The sequence below is a fragment of the Giraffa tippelskirchi genome, chromosome 10 (genome assembly GCF_054371585.1).
Source record: "Giraffa tippelskirchi isolate mGirTip1 chromosome 10, T2T-mGirTip1v1.2.pri, whole genome shotgun sequence".
In the NCBI taxonomy this organism is placed as follows: domain Eukaryota; kingdom Metazoa; phylum Chordata; class Mammalia; order Artiodactyla; family Giraffidae; genus Giraffa; species Giraffa tippelskirchi.
In genome coordinates, this window is record NC_137284.1 from 110,990,841 (window position 1) to 111,008,824 (window position 17,984).

Sequence of the window (17,984 nt, forward strand, 5' to 3'; positions counted from 1 at the left end):
GTTAGCCAGAGGGACCGTTTGACTCAGTTCCCTCTGCAGTTCAGAGAGGCCCCTCCTCAGTCCTACGCTGACCCTGCAGCCCCTCATTACCGGGGCTCGTGGTCACAGCTCCAGTGAGCTCTGGCTTGAAATGCCACCAGAGTCATTAGGCCCTGTCTCTGGGTCCTCCAGTCATTAACCTCGTTCAGCCCCTGTTCCTTGCAGCCAAGCCCATCCTTGTTAGCATCTACTTCAGTGTAGACAGTCCCTTGTCTGCTGGCCTTCCTGGAAAGCGGCCTCATTAGCAGACTCACGTTTTGAGCAGGCAAGTTCCCAGACCCCTGCGCCCATAGGCTCTCCTGTTTAACCCTTTCACCTCCTGTGATTTATAAAGCTAGGAAAGACTTGAGACCACAATGGTAGTCCTCACACCAGGCTTCTGGCTCCCCTGCCTGTCAGAGACCACAGACAGAGCCCTGTCCCCAGCTCGACTGCCACCTCCTGGCTCATCATCACAGTGAAGTCACAAAGTGCCTGCTGGGGTATGAGCCAGTAATGACACATATGTCAGCAATCGTGGCAGGTGATGGTGGCAAGTGAAAGGCAGGTCTGACATTTCCCTGCTGGGAGGATCTGTTCAGAAGCCTCCAGACCCCTGGTTTCCAGTGGAGGACAGTAACTAGCAGAAAAGAAAAGGGACTTAAGGTGGAGATGAGATGCAGAAACTGAGTGCCAGCAGGTGGATTTACATAGAGTGGAGACACACACAGAAGCTCACAGACACCACTGAGGCCACAAAGGGAGGCCTGGATGGACAGAGAAACACCTAGGGATGTGCAGAGGAGGACCCAGACACTAGACACACACGTGTCCATCAGTCAGTCATTCCCCATTTACTGAGCACCACTGTGGACCCAGTATGGAAGTAACACAATAGATTAGACAAGGTTCCTATTTCAAGAAACTCAAAATCTAGTGGAGAAGAAACAGTCTCCAAACAGTACAAAGAGTAAAATCAGGAAAAAGGACTGGTGCTCTGCGTCACATTTGTCTGAGTACGTGGTAGGAGCCACAATGCTGCTTGGATAAATGAATAAGAGCCAGATGTACAGAAACTTCCAAATGTTAACCACTGCACTTTGAAAAGAGAGCCTGAGGAGAAAGAATCTTCTGGGGCTGCGTCCAAGTCCAGTTTGGATATCTGCTTGTTGGACAGACCCATGAGCGGGGCGAGGAGGGAGGCGCTGATCTAACTCCGGAAGGTAATCAGCGTTCAGCCTCTGCTGTGACTAAAACAAAGTAATTAATTGTGATTCTTAATTAGCTCTGTAGGGCACTGAGTAAGGCCCCCTCTGGTTCCTGGAGGCCTGACAGTGATTAACAGTCTGGATCATGGATCCCCATGGAGGCTCCTTTGCCCACGCAGGCAGAGAAATTCAAAGACCTGTCACTTCTCCCTGCCTCCTCCAGTTCCGGCTTCCTGTTCTCTGGGGTGGACTGGTGGCAGGCCTGCAAGTGACCCTGCAGCTGCCTCCTCGTTTTCTTATTCTTTCAGCTCAGCCCAAATACCTTGTCCTTTCAGAGTTTTCCAAAGGGTACACTATGGGGTCTGTGTCTCTAGTTCCTGAGCAAATGAACTTCCCCAACCCTGGGTCTCCAGACCCATCTCATTCCTCCACCTGATAGATTCTGGACTCTCCTTGCACCATCAACATGCAGACTTGAATGTTGAAGTCTGCATCTGAAGGAATGAGGAGAAAGTCCTTCCTTGGAAATGTGACGGATTCTTTTCCCTAGAAAAATACAAAGGTATAACACAAAAACATATAGTGTATTCAATAGTGCATGTCTATACAAATGCTCACAGGAACCATGGATCCAAGCTTAAAAGCCCCTAACCTCAGGATAAAATTACAATGCTCTAATTTAGCTAGTGGGCTTCCCAAGTGGCTCAGTGGTAAATAATCCACCTGCCAATATAAGAGACTCAGGAGACGTGAGTTCAATCCCTGAGTGGGGAAGATTCCCCTGGAGGGGGAAATGGCAACCCATTCCAGGATTCTTGCCTGGAGAATCCCATGGACAAAGAAGCCTAGTGGGCTACAGTCCATAGGGCTGCAAAGTTGGACACGACTGAGCATGCACATACAGCAGCATGCACAATTTAGCTAAAAATGAATTCTCTGCATTGATGGTGTGGGTTGGAAGCACAAGGGCATTTAAAGTCACACAGGTTTATGAGCCCACTCCAGGCCTCCCAAAATATGGAGAGTGGAAATTCGCACTTTTAACAACCATCCTCACATAGGAGGTCCCTGGGGGCCACCAGCATACAAGGCCATTCTTGGCTGTATCTCCCACTGTGCCAGCCTCTTCGGGCAGTGGGCAACTCCTCACTCACAGGTCCCTCCTTGGTGTCAGTTTGAGTCACGAGGAATGTGAGGGCAGGGCCTTGTCTGCCTCAGCCCTGAATTGTCATTACCCAGGGAAATGTCAGGGTTTCAAGAGAGGTTTCATTTTAACTAAGGATTCCAAAAGGATGAATCTGAAAACCACTGAATTTACACAATTTTAGTCCCTTGGTAAGGGGCTTCCCTCATAGCTCAGTCGGTAAAGAATCTGCCTGCAATGCAGGAGACCCAAGTTCGATTCCTGGGTCAGGAAGATCCCCTGGAGAGGGAAATAGCAACCCACTCCAGTATTCTTGCCTGGAATATCCCATGGACAGAGGAGCCTGGCAGGCTATAGCTCATGGGGTCAGAAGAGTCGGACACGACTTAGCAACTAAACCATCACCACCCTTGGTAAGAACTACTCAGAGGCTTCAGGGTTTTTGCAGTGTGGGGAAGATAGGTGTTTTAAGCTGAGTCAGTCAGTCAGTTCAGTCATTCACTCGTGTCCAACTCTGCAACCCCGCAGACTGCAGCAGGTCAGGCTTTCCTGTCCGTCACCAACTCCCGGAGCTTACTCAAACTCACGTCCATCGAGTTAGTGATGCCATCCAACCATCTCATCCTCTGTCGTCCCCTTCTCCTTCTGCCTTCAATCTTGCCCAGCATCAGGGTCTTTTCCAATGAGTCAGTTCTTCACATCAGGTAGCCAAAGGATTGGAGCTTCAGCTTCCGCATCAGTCCTTCCAATGAATATTCAGGACTGGTTTCCTTTAGGATTGACTGGTTTGATCTCCTTGCAGTCCAAGGGACTCTCAAGAGTCTTCTCCAACACCACAGTTCAAAAGCATCAATTCTGCGGTGCTCAGCTTTCTTTAGAGTCCAACTCTCACATCCATACATGACTACTGGAAAAACCATAGCTTTGACTAGACGGACTTTTGTCAGCAAAGTAACGTTATGGTAGTAACGTAATTTAAGTCGAGACTTAAGTTATATATGTATCTTTGGGCTAGTCATTTCGAAGTAAGCCAGTTTTTACACCAAAATACTGAATGTGGCAGCTGCCCTGGAGAAGATGCTTTCAGAAGTCATTCAAATATTTCTTGAGCACCTACTGAGTGCTAGGCACTTCTCTGGGCACAACAGAGGATATAGGCAGACTCAAAGTCTTGTCCTCATGGAATTGTTGACTTAAAAAAATGTACAATGTGACAGTTGTGAGTCAAGTTTTATTTGGGGCAAAATGGACTATAGCCCAGTAGATAGCTCTGAGAAACTGCTTCAAAGAGGAAGGTCACTATATATGTGATTTTGGTGAAGGGGGAATACATGCAATCAGGCACATATTTTTTGCAGAAGTTTCTGCTAGTCACGTGAAGGTTGCTGCTAATCACAAGGAACAGACATCACCATGAGGGATTTTAGTGGTTTTCTAGATATGAGGAGATACAAGAATTGGGCTCATAAAACTGGCTCCTGAAAACATCTAACTATCTGAAGACCTGTTCTGCCAGTTCTCCCCAGAGCACTGTGTGCCTCATTTCTGCTCTCTCCCCTGAATTCCTTCAGGGGGTGTTGAAAAACAGCAGCTGCAGCAGCACATGATCTAATCCTTGTAGAAGCAAGTGCCAATTTGTAGTTGATAAAGTTTATATTTCAATGGGGACACTGGAAATTAAACAGACAAAGAAGCAAAATATATTATCAAGTGTTAACCACTAAAGAGAACAAGGAAGAGAGTATGAAATGTGTATGGATCTGAATGTTCTGAGTAGGGAGGCAGGGTGTTGCTCAGTGTTGAAACTGTAGGTGAAATGGCTGGGGGAGGGTTCCTGGGGGTGACGACTGAACAAGGTCTCGAAGGAGGTGAGGGAGAAGATGTGAGGATTGAGATGAAAAGCACTGCAGGCAGATGAACAGCGAGTGCCAAGGGACTGCTTCTAGGTGTGCTGGGGCAACAGGACAGTGGGGTGTGTGTGTATGTGTGCTTGGTGGGGAGAGGGGAGAGGAGCTTCACGCAGGTGTTATTCTTTAGTGAGAAGAAAAGCCACTGAGTTTTTAGAATGAATGGGACCACTTTGACTACTGGGTGTTCTTTACCAGATTGTGAAGGGATACAGGTACAGCAGAGAGTTCATGTAAGAGTCCAATAGAGCAGGTGGGAGATGGCCAGGTGCCTTGGACCAGGGTGGTGGCCCAATTCTGAATATCTAGTGAAGGTGGATTTGATGGTCTCAATGTGGCATGGACAAGAAAGAGAAGTCAAGACTGGCATCCATTGTTACTAACCCAGAGGACAGGTTAATAGAGTGGACCTGCTTCAGAATTCTTTTTAGCAAGAAGAAAAATCTGGCCTCAATTTTAAAATGAATGTTCATAAAGATTTTTAAAAGCTTGTCAGTGCTTTTTTTTCTTTCCCATAATCTCATCGTGCTTAATCTCACTATCAATTAACTCACTCTCAGATGCAGAACAGTGATTTTTGATGAGCCAAAAAGGTTTCAATTAGTCTAAATTGTTTCAGTTAGCATAACTGCTTCTGCACTACAATTGTTGGTGATTGAGTTTTAAGACCCAGCAAATGTAGACACTGCCTGGAAAAATGCTCCTGGGGCTCATGTCTGCGCCAAGTCCTCAAAGTTGAAAGAGGAGGGCAGAAAGCTTTGGCTCCCAAAGAGGAAGGGCTCTCTCGTCCCAGCCCCAAGCTCCAGAAACTTCCATGAGGTTCAGCTTCAGGCTGTGGCCTGGGCTGGAGGTATGATGGTTAGAGCAAGGCTGTCATTGCTAGATTCTCAGAGTCAGGACCAGAGTCCACTTTACTTGGCTTCCAGCACAAAACTCACAGCTGCACCCACCCTCATTTAGCAAGATCACGGCTCCTGAATTAAGGCCACCTGGGAAAACTGCAGTCCATTGCTCACTTCCCCACCCCTACACCTGCTTGTCTAATTGTCTCACTGGATACAAGTTTCTTATAAATACACACTCTCAAAGGGAAGCCCTTTTCAGGAGAGCAAGCAGTCCAGCATTTCATATGGCCAAGAAAATGCACAGTGGTGCAAAATTAGGGAAAACACTACAAGGAACAAAAGCAATGACAGCCCCTTTGAGGGATCCCCCAGGGCTCACCTTGACTACATTATCCCTGCCCCCTAACACACACAATCCACAGAGTCTGGGCTCCCACGGGGCAGACAGCCAGTGCACATTTGCTCATGCAAACAGGCCCCCTTCTCTGAAAATCCAACAGCACGGGACCCAGGACTAGATTTCTCCATCCAGCATTCACAACAGTAGTTCTGCAATCTTCTTTCTAGCCAAGTTGGAGTGGATTTAGATTTTGAAAATAAAAAATCAAGCTTTTTTCATTTAACACAAGAGCCACACCATATCTTACCCCCAACCCCCCAGGCGCAACACAGGTTCATCTCCCTAAAGTTCTGCTGATGGAGGATTTTTTTCTTATTATTTTTCAAATTAGGACATAGCTTCTTTAGTAGTAAAGGACTGTCAGCTCTGGGTTAGACACATTGCCCACCACAACACTGCCTGTGTGTCTGAGTCCATTTACCTGTGGACATGTCTTCCTCCAGCGTCAATGCTTTACTGTGACAATATCTCACCAGGAGGAAATGGTATTGAGCAGGAAAATGAGAATGGTCAGATTCTGAACCCAAGTATCAACCAGCACAGAGAAGTCAGGCCAAGGACAGACACCTCCCACTCAACCACCTTTGCTGGTGACTCCAAGGAGTAAAGGAGAAAGCTTTTACTTAGTCGTTTATGGACTGACCTACTAAAATCTGAAATCATTCTGTTCAACCAGGTTTCAGAAGAGGAAATGAACTCTCAAGGAGAGCAGAAAAAGGACTGAGTGATTCAGGTGACAGCTCTCCCCGAAGCTACAGCCTCTTATGTTTCCTGCGTAATAACTCTCTTAGCCCTCCTCACAGCCCCAGACAGCAGACAGCTACGTGTACTTTGTGCTCTAGCTGCTGGACAGATGGCCCAGTTCTGATACATGTCCTAACCTGGGCAAAGAGTCTTAAATGGCTACACAGATGATGTCCAAATGGTTTTGGTAAATCTACATATTGAGTTACACAGGAATGCTGTGAATCTCCTGATGCTAAGTAAGAATTGTGTTTTGTGGTAAATACCCCAAATGGGCAAATGTTGACCAGTGGACAAGAGATTAAAGTAGAAAGATGAGCAAGGGAGAGAGAAAGAGATGGGGGGAGGGGGGCGTAGAGGAAAATTTGAGCTTAATAGGATATTAAGCAAAATTGGTGGTTGAGGACAGAAATGGGTTTGTGGAGACAGAAAGTATCAGTGCTGTAGTCTACCACTGAGCCTGTGAGCAGTTTTCGTGCCTCTTCCTTCCCTCATTGTCATCTCTAGTGCTGGCAACACCCTCCTCAAAGACAGGTCTATGGGCACAGCTTCTCGTGAAGTTAAGTCGTGGCTGAGAAGGCTAGACTTCCTAACCTGGCTGAGAATCTGCATTCACAAACTAAGTGTGGGACAAGAAGGAAAGGTCCTGAGCTGTAGGGCGTGGGTTATGCACAAGTAAGCATTGTAACAGACTGCTTGAAACTGTGTTAATAAGTAACTGAGTGCTCAGACGGTAAGGAATCTGCCTGCAATGCAGGAGACCTGGGTTCGATCCCTGGGTCGGGCAGATCCCCTGGAGAAGGAAATGGGAACCCACTCCAGTATTTTTGCCTGGAGAATCCCATGGACTAAGGACCCTGGCGGGCTACCGTACGTACGTGGGGTTCCAAAGGGTCGGATACGACTGAGCGACTAACCCTTTCACTTTTTCTTCTTTTTTAAAGGACAGAAATATTTAAATTACTGTAAGGGTGAAAAGAGAGAACACAAAGGACCTCTCTTAGAATAGAGCCTGGCACGTGATAGGCACCCAGCAAATGTGTCATTCTCCCTGGAAACACTGAGCTCCAACCACTGAAGTCCTGAAGGGGAATCGGGCAGAGAGGCCTGAACCCCCAACACTGGACAAGGGAAGCAGGATATGAGCCGTGGAGGGTTCCTGAGAGCACGTTTACTGACACCTCACCGGAGCAACATAAAACAATGCCTGCTAAATTCATCTTTTCTGGAAACTTTGGTATTTTTAATGACAACTTTTAACCTGTTGTCAGTAAAAATTTTGTTCAGAAGATGCTTCCCCACTCTAGAGTGGGGCAGGAGGGGGCAGGGCTCAGCCTTTTTATGGCTTGAGCTGAAGTATCTGTTTTAGCAGAGGTTTTCCTAAGGGGCTTTCAAAATTTTGTTGTCTGAACATCAAAACTCAGTAAATTGGTTTGAAGGGTGCACATGCTGCTGCTGCTAAGTTGCTTCAGTCGTGTCCGACTCTGTGCAACCCCATAGATGGCAGCCCGCCAGGCTCCTCTGTCCCTGGGGTTCTCCAGGCAAGAACACTGGAGTGGGTTGCCATTTCCTTCCCCAATGCATGAAAGAGAAAAGTGAAAGGGAAGTCGCTCAGTCGTGTCTGACTCCTAGCGACCCCACGGACTGCAGCCTACCAGGCTCCTCGTCCATGGGATTCTCCAGGCAAGAGTACTGGAGTGGGCTGCCACTGCCTTCTCCATGGAAGGGTGCACATACATGAGCATTTTTCAAAGTTCCAGTGATTCCAGTGTGCAGGCAGGGTTGAGAACTACTGTCCTAATTTTTTCACTGCTGCAAAAGGTTTAAAAAGATGTATCCTTAATCATCCATAAAGGTATACCATCGCAACTGGGAGAACAGAAGTCACCAGCACCAGAAAAGCTTCTGGCAAGAGGGCAGGGCCACAGCCTACGGCTCTCAGGCATTTCCTGGTGATGCTCCCAAATAATAACCCAATTTCCAGAAGAGCCATTAATCCCTTCCACATGATCCTAACAGAATTACTGCTTAGACGCAGCCCAATAGCCAAGATTTATTGAAGAGACAGGGGAATTTTGAGGCACAATAAAATTATTCATCCATTCATATGCTGAATCTTCAACTAAACTTCTTTGGGGTGGACAAATGCCAAGCAAACAAAACCTGCCTTACACATTGTCAGACTATCAGCAAAGATGCTGGTGCAAGGCTCTTTAATGTGATTGATGCTATGTGAACCTCTTCATCCTAGCCCCACCCAAGAGATGCAGATTAATAGTTATACCTAGTGATAAAAGGTTAATTTAGGTGCAGCTGCATCCAGAGATATTGGATTTATTTCTGGTTTATTTGGTTCTCTTGTGAATAGACTCCACTGGGCAAGAGTGTCACTATCATTAGCCCAAATTTCTATTGGTTACTGCTAAGTCGCTTCAGTCGTGTCCAACTCTGTGCGACCCCATAGACAGCAGCCCACCAGGCTCTGCCATCCCTGGGATTCTCCAGGCAAGAATACTGGAGTGGGTTGCCATTTCCTTCTCCATCTCTATCGGTTAAGGGACTAATAAATAAGGGTCTAGAATTAATCTATCAAGGGATTTGACAAAATAATTTTTCAAATTGTTATCACAAAGACCTTTGAACATCCAACATCTCTAGTACCATATCACCTGACTAGTAGGATCATTTATTTATATGACTTCACAGTGAGTTCTGGACCACTCTATACTCAGTATTTTACTATTATGAGCCATTCAGCAGTATTTTCTGGACTCCTGCAGAACTCAGGCACCCACCACCTCTCTAGACACAACTCCTATTTTTCTGAATGTCCTGCATTCAACCTAAGTTTTCAAGAAACTACTGTTTTCTTAATGTACATTCCATGGAAATCAGACTATCACCTTTCTTCCTATTTTTGAGAAGAATGGAGAACAGGTGTGACTTCTGGGACAGTGCTACTTAGCCAGCTCCCGAGATAGCCCACAGTTTGATACAAATGCATAAATAATGGGCTGCATAGTACATAAAGCCAGAAAGTCTCTGGCTTACACATTGGACTTGAACAGAAGAGAGGAGTTGTGCACACACTCTTTGGTGTGTAGAGCCTCTTTAGAAAACAGCTCTCCCCTGCTTGCTTAGAAGCAAGTATATGACAGACATAACCATCGGCTATTGACCCAGCTTCCCCACGCAGGTATCAATCACTTTACAGGCAGTAGGGGCTCTTTGGGGAGAAATCGTGCATTGCACCTAGAGGAAAGACCAGAGAAAGCAGGGCTTGTAGAATTCATATCCACCATCTAACTCATGACAAATGTGTTTGCCAATGAAAAGTGAAGAGAGCTTTGGTTCCAATCCTTCTATGATCCAAAGTAGATAAATCTACGTGTTTAATATATATTTTCCTATTAAGGAGCTCTTAACAACGCCTGAGGTTGTGGTGATTGACTAGGGAGGTGCTCACTGTGAAAAGTTAAATAAATGTTAAGTAGTAAAGACAATTGCCCCCCTACACCTCTGTCCCAGCCCCAATGTTAGAATGCTAGAATATACACCAAGTTAAGAGCTATATTATAAGGGGTGAAAAAAATCCTTAGAAAATAAAAACTCAGTTTATTTAAAAGCCTGTTTCTTCTAATAATGAATACTTTAAAAAGCATAGGTCAGAAGAGACAGCATCAGTGAAATGATTTCTTCCCCAGAGGTTTGTTCAAAATCAAGACTCATGTAGTCTATTTACTGACTACCTACTGTGTACAGCACTGTGGTAGGCACCACTGGAGAAGAGACGAAGATGAGAGAATCCCAGTGGGATTCTTCAATTGCTCTTCATTCTCAAGACAAGGAAAACATTCTGGATATGGCACCTCCCCTCCTCTCTACCATCTGAGAGGACGATGGGATGCTAGACAATCTTAACACAGCAAATTAAGAGCTGGTCAAACTCACACATCCTTCAATTCTTTCCTAACAAATAAACACATGTGCTCTGACTCTATACAAAAACATCATAGAAGTGAAGTCCCTCAAACGCTGAGCCAAAAACTACTAGGCTAAAATCAAGACACTGTGATGGTTGAGAAGTGCTAAGTCAAGACATGGCAGATGGGGTTCCTCTTGCATCAGGAGTTCAGCAGTTTCCAGGGCTATCTGGGAAGCCAAGTACAAGCACACCTTAGAATTAAAATAGACGGTTTCTGTTGATGCACCACACCTGGACACTCTGAAGAGCAGTGTCATCAGGATATTGGGGTTAGCAGCCTCGACCCCCACCCCAGCAAGTCTCTTCCTTCTCCTTCACTGCTTCTGCAGCTTCCTCCACACCTCAGCTCCTCCCAGAAGCCAGTCCCCCGACTGACTGCTGCCTCTTCAGCACAATGCATCACCTCAGAAAAAGAGAATAGAAAAGGCAAATCCATAGAGACAGAAAACAGATAAGTGGTTGCTTGGGGCTGGAATGCACATGAGATTTCTTTTAGGAGCGATGGAAATGTTCTAAAATTGGATGGTGGTGGCAGTTGCACAACTCTGTAAATACACTAAACGTTGTCAGTTTGTTCAAGTGAATTTTACGGTCTTATGGATAAAGTTAAGTTTAAGGTGTATTCACTGTTTCACACTAAGTCATGAGTGTCTACCCAAGGTAGGAAAAATAGCAGAAACATGAGCATGTAGGTTACAAGTGTTCAGAATTCCTTCAACTTTAATTGTGGGAGTAAGATCAGGCAGCCACTGAGGATAAAATGTAGTCCTGGGGAGGAACTGAGATGCTGTTTTTTTTTCTGTAAAGTGGACATGATAAGAGTTATTCTTTTATTAGAGCAAATGGTCAAAAGTTGCCAAAACTGTTCTCATTCTTCAATTGCCTCTTTTTTCCCAGTTTCTTGACCTTCAAAGACAGGATATCTGGCCTCCACATCCGCCCACATGATGCTACCATTGGCCAGATCGCGGACAACACTGGGCAGTTCAGAGACCTGGGGTAAAAGAAAAGAGAAGTCCCAGAATCAACCAACTGGATTAGGCTGTCAAGAACAGAGGATTCACCCTGAACTCAGGAAATGACAAAGTCGAGTCCGTGTCTACACAGTGACAGGATCCCTCCAAAAACTGGTCCCTACGGTGTGTTTCTAAGTGACTCCCACCAAAGCCTCTTTACCTAGTTATGCTTACCTCCCTCCCAGGCTGGGGTCCTGCTCTTCCTCCAGCCCAGAAGCCCTGCCAGCTCCCTTGGGCACCCCAATTCCCCACAAAGCCTTTCCTAGTCATTCCAAACCTCCAAGCTACCTGAAGTTACTTCATACGTATTAAATTCAACTCTTAGAACCACAGTCAGGCAAGTAATAGGAGTGAAGGAAGTCAGGAAACTGGAGAGCCCCTACCAAGGAAGGGGCCAGCTGTTCATCAGCCAGAACCAACGGTGGCCACCACAGCAGGGGTTCTCAAACCTGAGCGACCAACCATAGGAATCATCTGGGAGGCTTGTTTCTTTTAAGGTTTTTGGGTTTTTTTTGATGTGGACCATTTTTAATGTTTTTATTGAATTTGTTTTAATGTCATTTCTGTTTTCTGTTTTTGGCGTTTTGGCCATGAGGCATGTGGGACCTTAGCTTTCTCACCAGGGATCAAACCTGCACCCCTGCATTGGAAGTGCAGGGTCTTCACCACTGGGCTGCCAGGCAAGTCCCTGGGGGGCTTGTTAGAACAGTTCTGCCCGCCCTCTCTCCCTCTCCAAACCCCAGCTCCATCCCAGTTTCTGACTTAGCAGTTCTGGGGTAGAGATTTCTCTTCTCTAACAAGTTCCCAGGTGATGCAGATGCTGCTGGTCCAGGGACCATACTCTGAGAACCCCTGCCTGACAGGAATAAAGGTTCAGAGTAGCCAGATCTGGTATTGTAAAAAGATGAGCCAGAAATGTGTGACCTCTATAGTAGACTGAAAATTCTCTTGGGAAAAAAGCAGCCTTTCACTTCTGTTTTCCATATTACAAACTCTCAGTAACAAGCAGAGCAAATGAAAGGCACTCTAAATACAAACTTGCTCAACATAAACTGGTCAGGCAGCTGTCAAAGTGGTCACTCTTTTCTTTCCCTCCTGTATTTTTCCCATCTCCGTGGTTTCCTTCCCATCAAGTAAAATTACTGAAATATTATTCACTGTTTTGAATTGATTAGCATGAAGAAGTTTATACATACTCGTGTGTACACTTATATGGAAATATAAAGATAAAACTGTCTAAGCCCCCCAAAGCCTACCAATAAAACTATGGCAACAACCACTTGCGATCATATTTCTCTTGCTCAAATAATCATAAATGCAAACTGTCACAGAATGAGCCCAGAGTGATACAAATGGCTGTTAAATATTAGAGAAGTGTTAATGAATATTTTCATAATTAAGCCTAGGGGATTTGGGAAATCTGTGCTCTGTCTGATACAAACTTACGATTAAAATGAAAAAGACAAAAACAAGAAGGGAAGCATAAACACAACAAAATCCATCTCAGCTAGGAAGGAACCAGTACGCATCTTTAAGACTACAAATGCCAAAATGAAGGCAGCTACCTCTGCTCTGATCTGCCGCATGGAGTCTCGGTCCCGCAAAGTGGCCGTGTGAGGGGTCTTGTTCACTGTATCGAAGTCAATGGTTATGCCGAAAGCCACACCAATCTCATCAGTCCTGGCGTAGCGTCTTCCGATGGATCCCGAGGAATCATCTACTTTGTGAGAGATGCCGTGCCTGGTCAAGGCCTCCGCTATCCAAAATAAATCCAGTAAATTAAAAATGTCATATGAGCTCAGGAAACTTATAACAGGAGCTAACACAAAAGAGCAAGAAGTTGCAGCTGCAAGAGACAGAAAAATTCCCAAAGTTTAAGCCCTTGCTGGAGCCCAAACCCTCACTCATCCCTGCATCTCATTTGGCTATAGAGGCACGAACAGCCAAGGTGGAGACTGGTATGGCCCCAACCAGCTCAGTGGATGCCTCCTATCTCCCAACTCTGGAATGTGTGGGCCACACCAGACGGCCACAAAGATCCCTTTCAGTGCTTTGAGTCCAGCAGCTGCAGATCCACAGGGTTGTCACCCTCCACTGGGTATCCCCTGACGAAGTGACCGGCAGGGTCAGCAGAAGCAATATGCAATCCGACTCTTGGGTCCTGTCCCAACTCATTCAAATGCTAGGAGAAAACATCCGAGCAAGCATACTCTTTATTCAATACTTTTTTTTTCAAGAGACAGTTCCTAAAATTCAGTCTGCCTGACAGTATTCCCATGGAGATTAGCCAACTGGATTTACTTACATAGTTCCTTGACGAATGGCATGAACTCCTGGTTCTGGCTCAATGGAAGGACGGAACATTTGAATGGAGCTACTACGGCAGGGAAGCTGAAGAACTGGATGATTTAAAAAGACATCCAAATGCGTTAGTGTATAAAGATCTAAACATTAACGTCCAAATTTCACTATCACAATACCGGAAAACAGGATGTGGAAAAGCAGTGCAATAAAACAGACAGCAGGATAACCAGAACTAGAATCAGAAAGATCTGGTTTTCAGCTCAGAATCTGGACCAACTCAGTGAACTCTACCTCTCTGGATCTTAGCTTCTCCACCTAAAACGCAGGTCTCTGCTATCTGCTCTGCCTATTTTGCAGGTCAGTCATAAAAATATTAAATGATGTAAAGCATTTTGAAAACTGCCATCTAAGATGGTAATTATTTGGTACTACTTAAAAGCCTTACTTCTTTCTGTGGAGATCCCTAAGAACCTCCCCCCAAATCATCAAAAGAGTAGTGTCAACAGACAAAATTCCATTCTGTCCCTTAAGAGATTCAGCATAGTTGAAGGATGTCTGAGTCTTAGTGACTAAGTAAAACAGAACAGTTTAATTAGCTTACATGCATGTCCCAAATAAATTGTAGGAAGAAAACAAACAAAAAAAACCCCAAATGAGGTTCTGTATACCCAGAGAAAAGTACAGCCCTCCTAAACTGCTCCTGAAACAGATTTAAGAGTTACACAAATAAAAGAAACCAACAATATTTGGCAGAAGGCAAACAATTCTACCATTTTGGGTTGGAAATGAGAGCTGAAGATAGTTCTTAAATAGGATCTGTACAAAAGTTTCACTTGAAGGCAAGAATATGGGACTCTGAATAGGTCCCATAAAAATAATGAATGACACAGGGTCCAGTTTGGCCCCCCAAAAGCCTAATTAATCTTAAAATGTCAAGCAATGGTGAATATTCCACTGTAAGTAAACCCTAGACTGCACCAATATGGCGCATGAATTGTGGAACACTCATAATTCCACTCTTCTCCTAGTCTTGTGATAATTCCATTTAATGTGAGAGAGAAGTCGGGAACTGGCTTTATAGAAAAATGTTTTTTTTTGGTTATCTAACCAGCAATGCTTTTATACCAAATTTATAGAAAAATGGATTGAGGGACAATGTGCTAATGATTTAGAAACATTTTTGGCTTCTTACAGCCTAATCAAATTCCTCTTCATGATGAAATCTCTATGTAATTCATAAAACACTGTAACTTATTCTTGCCTAGTCTTTAAGAAATTTCTATTACAACTTTAGTTTTATCACTATAGAATCAAAGGAATAGCTGAAAGCTTTTTTTAAAAAAACCTTTTCATTAGAAAAATAAGCAGGAAAAGTTTGAAGCAAACTTGGCCTCTAAAAAAGGACACATTCAGTAAAGTATAATGTCATTCCTCAGGAAGAACCATCCCTTATGTCTGCATCTCTGGGGTCCAGGCTCAGATTCCTGCTACCTGTTAATGAATGAAAAGCCACTCCTTAAATGTCAGGAAATGAAGATGTGACTTTAGGGCAGAGAATAAAAGAGTAGCTTTACTAGCTGTACATTATCAACAGTTACATCAAACTTTTAAAAATACTGGTGCCAAGAACTCATCAGTTCAGTTCAGTTGCTCAGTCGTGTCCAACTCTTTGCAACCCCATGGACTGCAGCACGCCAGGCTTCCTTGTCCATCACCAACACCCAGAGCTTGCTCAAAGTCATGTCCATCAAGTCAGTGATGCCATCCAACTGAGAACTAATCAGTTCATCTTTAAGGCTAAACGCCCTAGGAAAAACTACAGAGCTGATGTCCAGCATTGTGTACACACTCAGCTTTAGCTGGTCACACAGGTAAGAATGCTTCTTTCAGTTAATTTGAGCTGTACAACCTTTCCTCTCTAGTATTCTTCTTCTGAGTGATCTTCCTGGAAACCTGTAGTTATACATCAAAGGAGTATAATTTCCACAACCAGAGGTGAGGTGAGAAAGGTGAAATAAGCCATAATGAAGAGCTATGTGGAAGACATGGAGCAGTAATTCAAAAGCACTGGAGCCAAAAAAAACTTGAGAGATGAAGACTTCTTAAAAACATGCAGTGTTAGCTAGGTGTGAATGCTGGGAAAGCCTACACGTCACATACTTCTGCTCAATTTATGATCTATCAATCTCCCACAATGGAATCATTTGGGTTTCTTATAAACACACACACACAAACCTAGATCCTAGAATCTCAGACCTAGTGAATCTGTATCTCTGGACTGCTGCTGCTGCTAAGTTGCTTCAGTTGTGTCCAACTCTGTGCGACCCCATAGATGGCAGCCCATCAGGCTCCCCCGTCCCTGGGATTCTCCAGGCAAGAACGCTGGAGTGGGTTGCCATTTCCTTCTCCAATGCATGAAAGTGAAAAGTGAAAGTGAAGTTGCTCAGTCATGTCCGACTCTTCGCGACCCCATGGACTGCAGCCTACCAGGCTCCTCCATCCATGGGATTTTCCAGGCAAAAGTACTGGAGTGGGGTGCCATTGCCTTCTCTGGACTAAAACCTAGGAATTTACATCTTTACCCTCAAAATACCTCAGACAATTTCATGCAGTTTGAGAAGGTTCCTTTTAATGCTTTACCAAAGTATAAATTCAGTTTTTAAGTTCGTACAAATTCTATAAATCATCTCCTCCTTCCCAAGTTTCTAAAAACACAAGTATATCCAGAAAGGAGCACTCCTTCCATTGATGCAATACAGGCAGCTCTCCCAAAGTAATATGTTGTCTCAGAACTCAGATGCAACTAAAACAATGGCATCTGGAATAACCTACACATTCTAAAGCACAAATGAGACAAGGAAGCTGTAAAGCTGTAAAGCTTTGTAAACTGTTAAGCAAAGGTGTTAACATTCCAGTAAACAATAACTGATTGTTTCAGAGTTGTCTTAACATCACTCAGTAAATGTCATTCTCTGACACTGTAAGACAACAAACAGTACACTGTACATGACAACTCACCGTTCTCTGTTCATCTCCCTCGCGAACTTGGAATGTATGTTCAAATACCGTATACATGATCCTGCCCAGGCCGAAAGAGGGTTCGATTACACTCGGAATAACTTCTTCCACTGCAAGGGAAACAGAAATTCAGTAAGACTTTCTTAAACCCCACATGATACACTTCGGGTCCTCTCTAAACAATTCTAACTGGCCCTAAAAATATCTCTGTTCTAGATGGATTGTGATTGATCCTGTACAGCAGGACAAAAAAATCAGAACATTCCTAAAAACTACTTCCTGGTAGAAAACATGATGCCTTTAAAGAGAAAACTGGAGGGGAAAACTTTTTTTTTTTTTTTTTACCAAATTTAATTGTTTATATAGCATAAAAAATAAAACAAGATACCAGTGTATTCCTTCACCAAGTTGGTAAGCTATGAGCAATGCCTTCTGCCTCACTTATGCAGAAAGCATTGAAACTCTAGAGCTTCTGTAAGACTTTGCTAGAATTAAAAATCCACCACCACAGCTGGCAACTTTAATGAAAACAACTCCTACATACAAGTATCATTTGATTTGTGCTTTACTTTTCATCTTACTACCTGGATGAGAACTCCTTAAGAGAGTCAGGTTACGGGTATTGTATTTCCAAGGTTCTGGGGTCAGAAGTCCCTTAGAGAAGAGTTTGCTCAGGTACCAGCAGTCAATCAAAGACCAGGGACCCCACAGCTCTTCCCATGGGTGAAGCTATACTTGTGGTATACATAAGAATTGTCTTCATTATTACTTATTGTTCAGAAAGGAACCATGGCTAAGCACTATCCACATCTAACTAAACTGACCTAGCCTTGAGAGCTTGATTCAAGAGAAATGAGATAACTGGAACCAAAAACTCACACACCAGAGTAACATTTGAGAAATGACCAAGGCATTTCCTGCCCATCCTTTGGTGGCATCTGAGCAATGGTGAAGGATAGCTCTAAGCCAGCTGCTAGGATGTGGCTAAAAGGCCTCAGAGCATGAAGAAGGGTTCCCCTGCTCCCTCCTATCACTGCTCCAACGGCTTTTACAGCTCCTTGCACCCTAGCAACAATGAGACAGGCCAAAAACAAATGGAAAAGGAGGCCAGCTCGCTCCACGGGCAGTAGTGTCTCAAATACCCACTACTCTCAGTTTCCAGGAACGTCAATTCAACCAAGAATCCTTCATACCTTCTTCAAAATACTCATTGATCAACTCATAGAATTTGTCCTACAAAAAAATAATCATCTCCTTGGATTTCAAAAAGCATCAACGACCACTAACCTAAATGACTTTTAATAAGTTACTCTGCCAGAAAAGACAGTGTGGATAAGTTCTCTCTTTTGCTTAAAAAATAAAAGAATTTTTCCTTAAAGTGAGAAAAAAAAAGAT

General features: G+C 44.2%; 1 protein-coding gene across 4 annotated transcripts in view; it reads right to left on the reverse strand.

Moving 5' to 3' along the window:
• Window positions 1-10,944: 10,944 nt before the first annotated feature.
• Window positions 10,945-17,984, reverse strand: part of GARS1 (glycyl-tRNA synthetase 1) — a 45,419-nt gene continuing 38,379 nt past the window's right edge. For all 4 annotated transcript variants that reach the window (XM_081534800.1, XM_081534799.1, XM_081534802.1 and 1 more), the window contains 4 exons: window positions 16,590-16,699; window positions 13,573-13,666; window positions 12,833-13,023; window positions 10,945-11,245 (listed from right to left, as the gene is read on the reverse strand). In XM_081534800.1, the coding sequence (XP_081390926.1) occupies window positions 11,120-11,245; window positions 12,833-13,023; window positions 13,573-13,666; window positions 16,590-16,699 (521 nt within the window). In that variant the 3' untranslated portion in view covers window positions 10,945-11,119. The remainder of the gene's footprint in view (window positions 11,246-12,832; window positions 13,024-13,572; window positions 13,667-16,589; window positions 16,700-17,984) is intronic.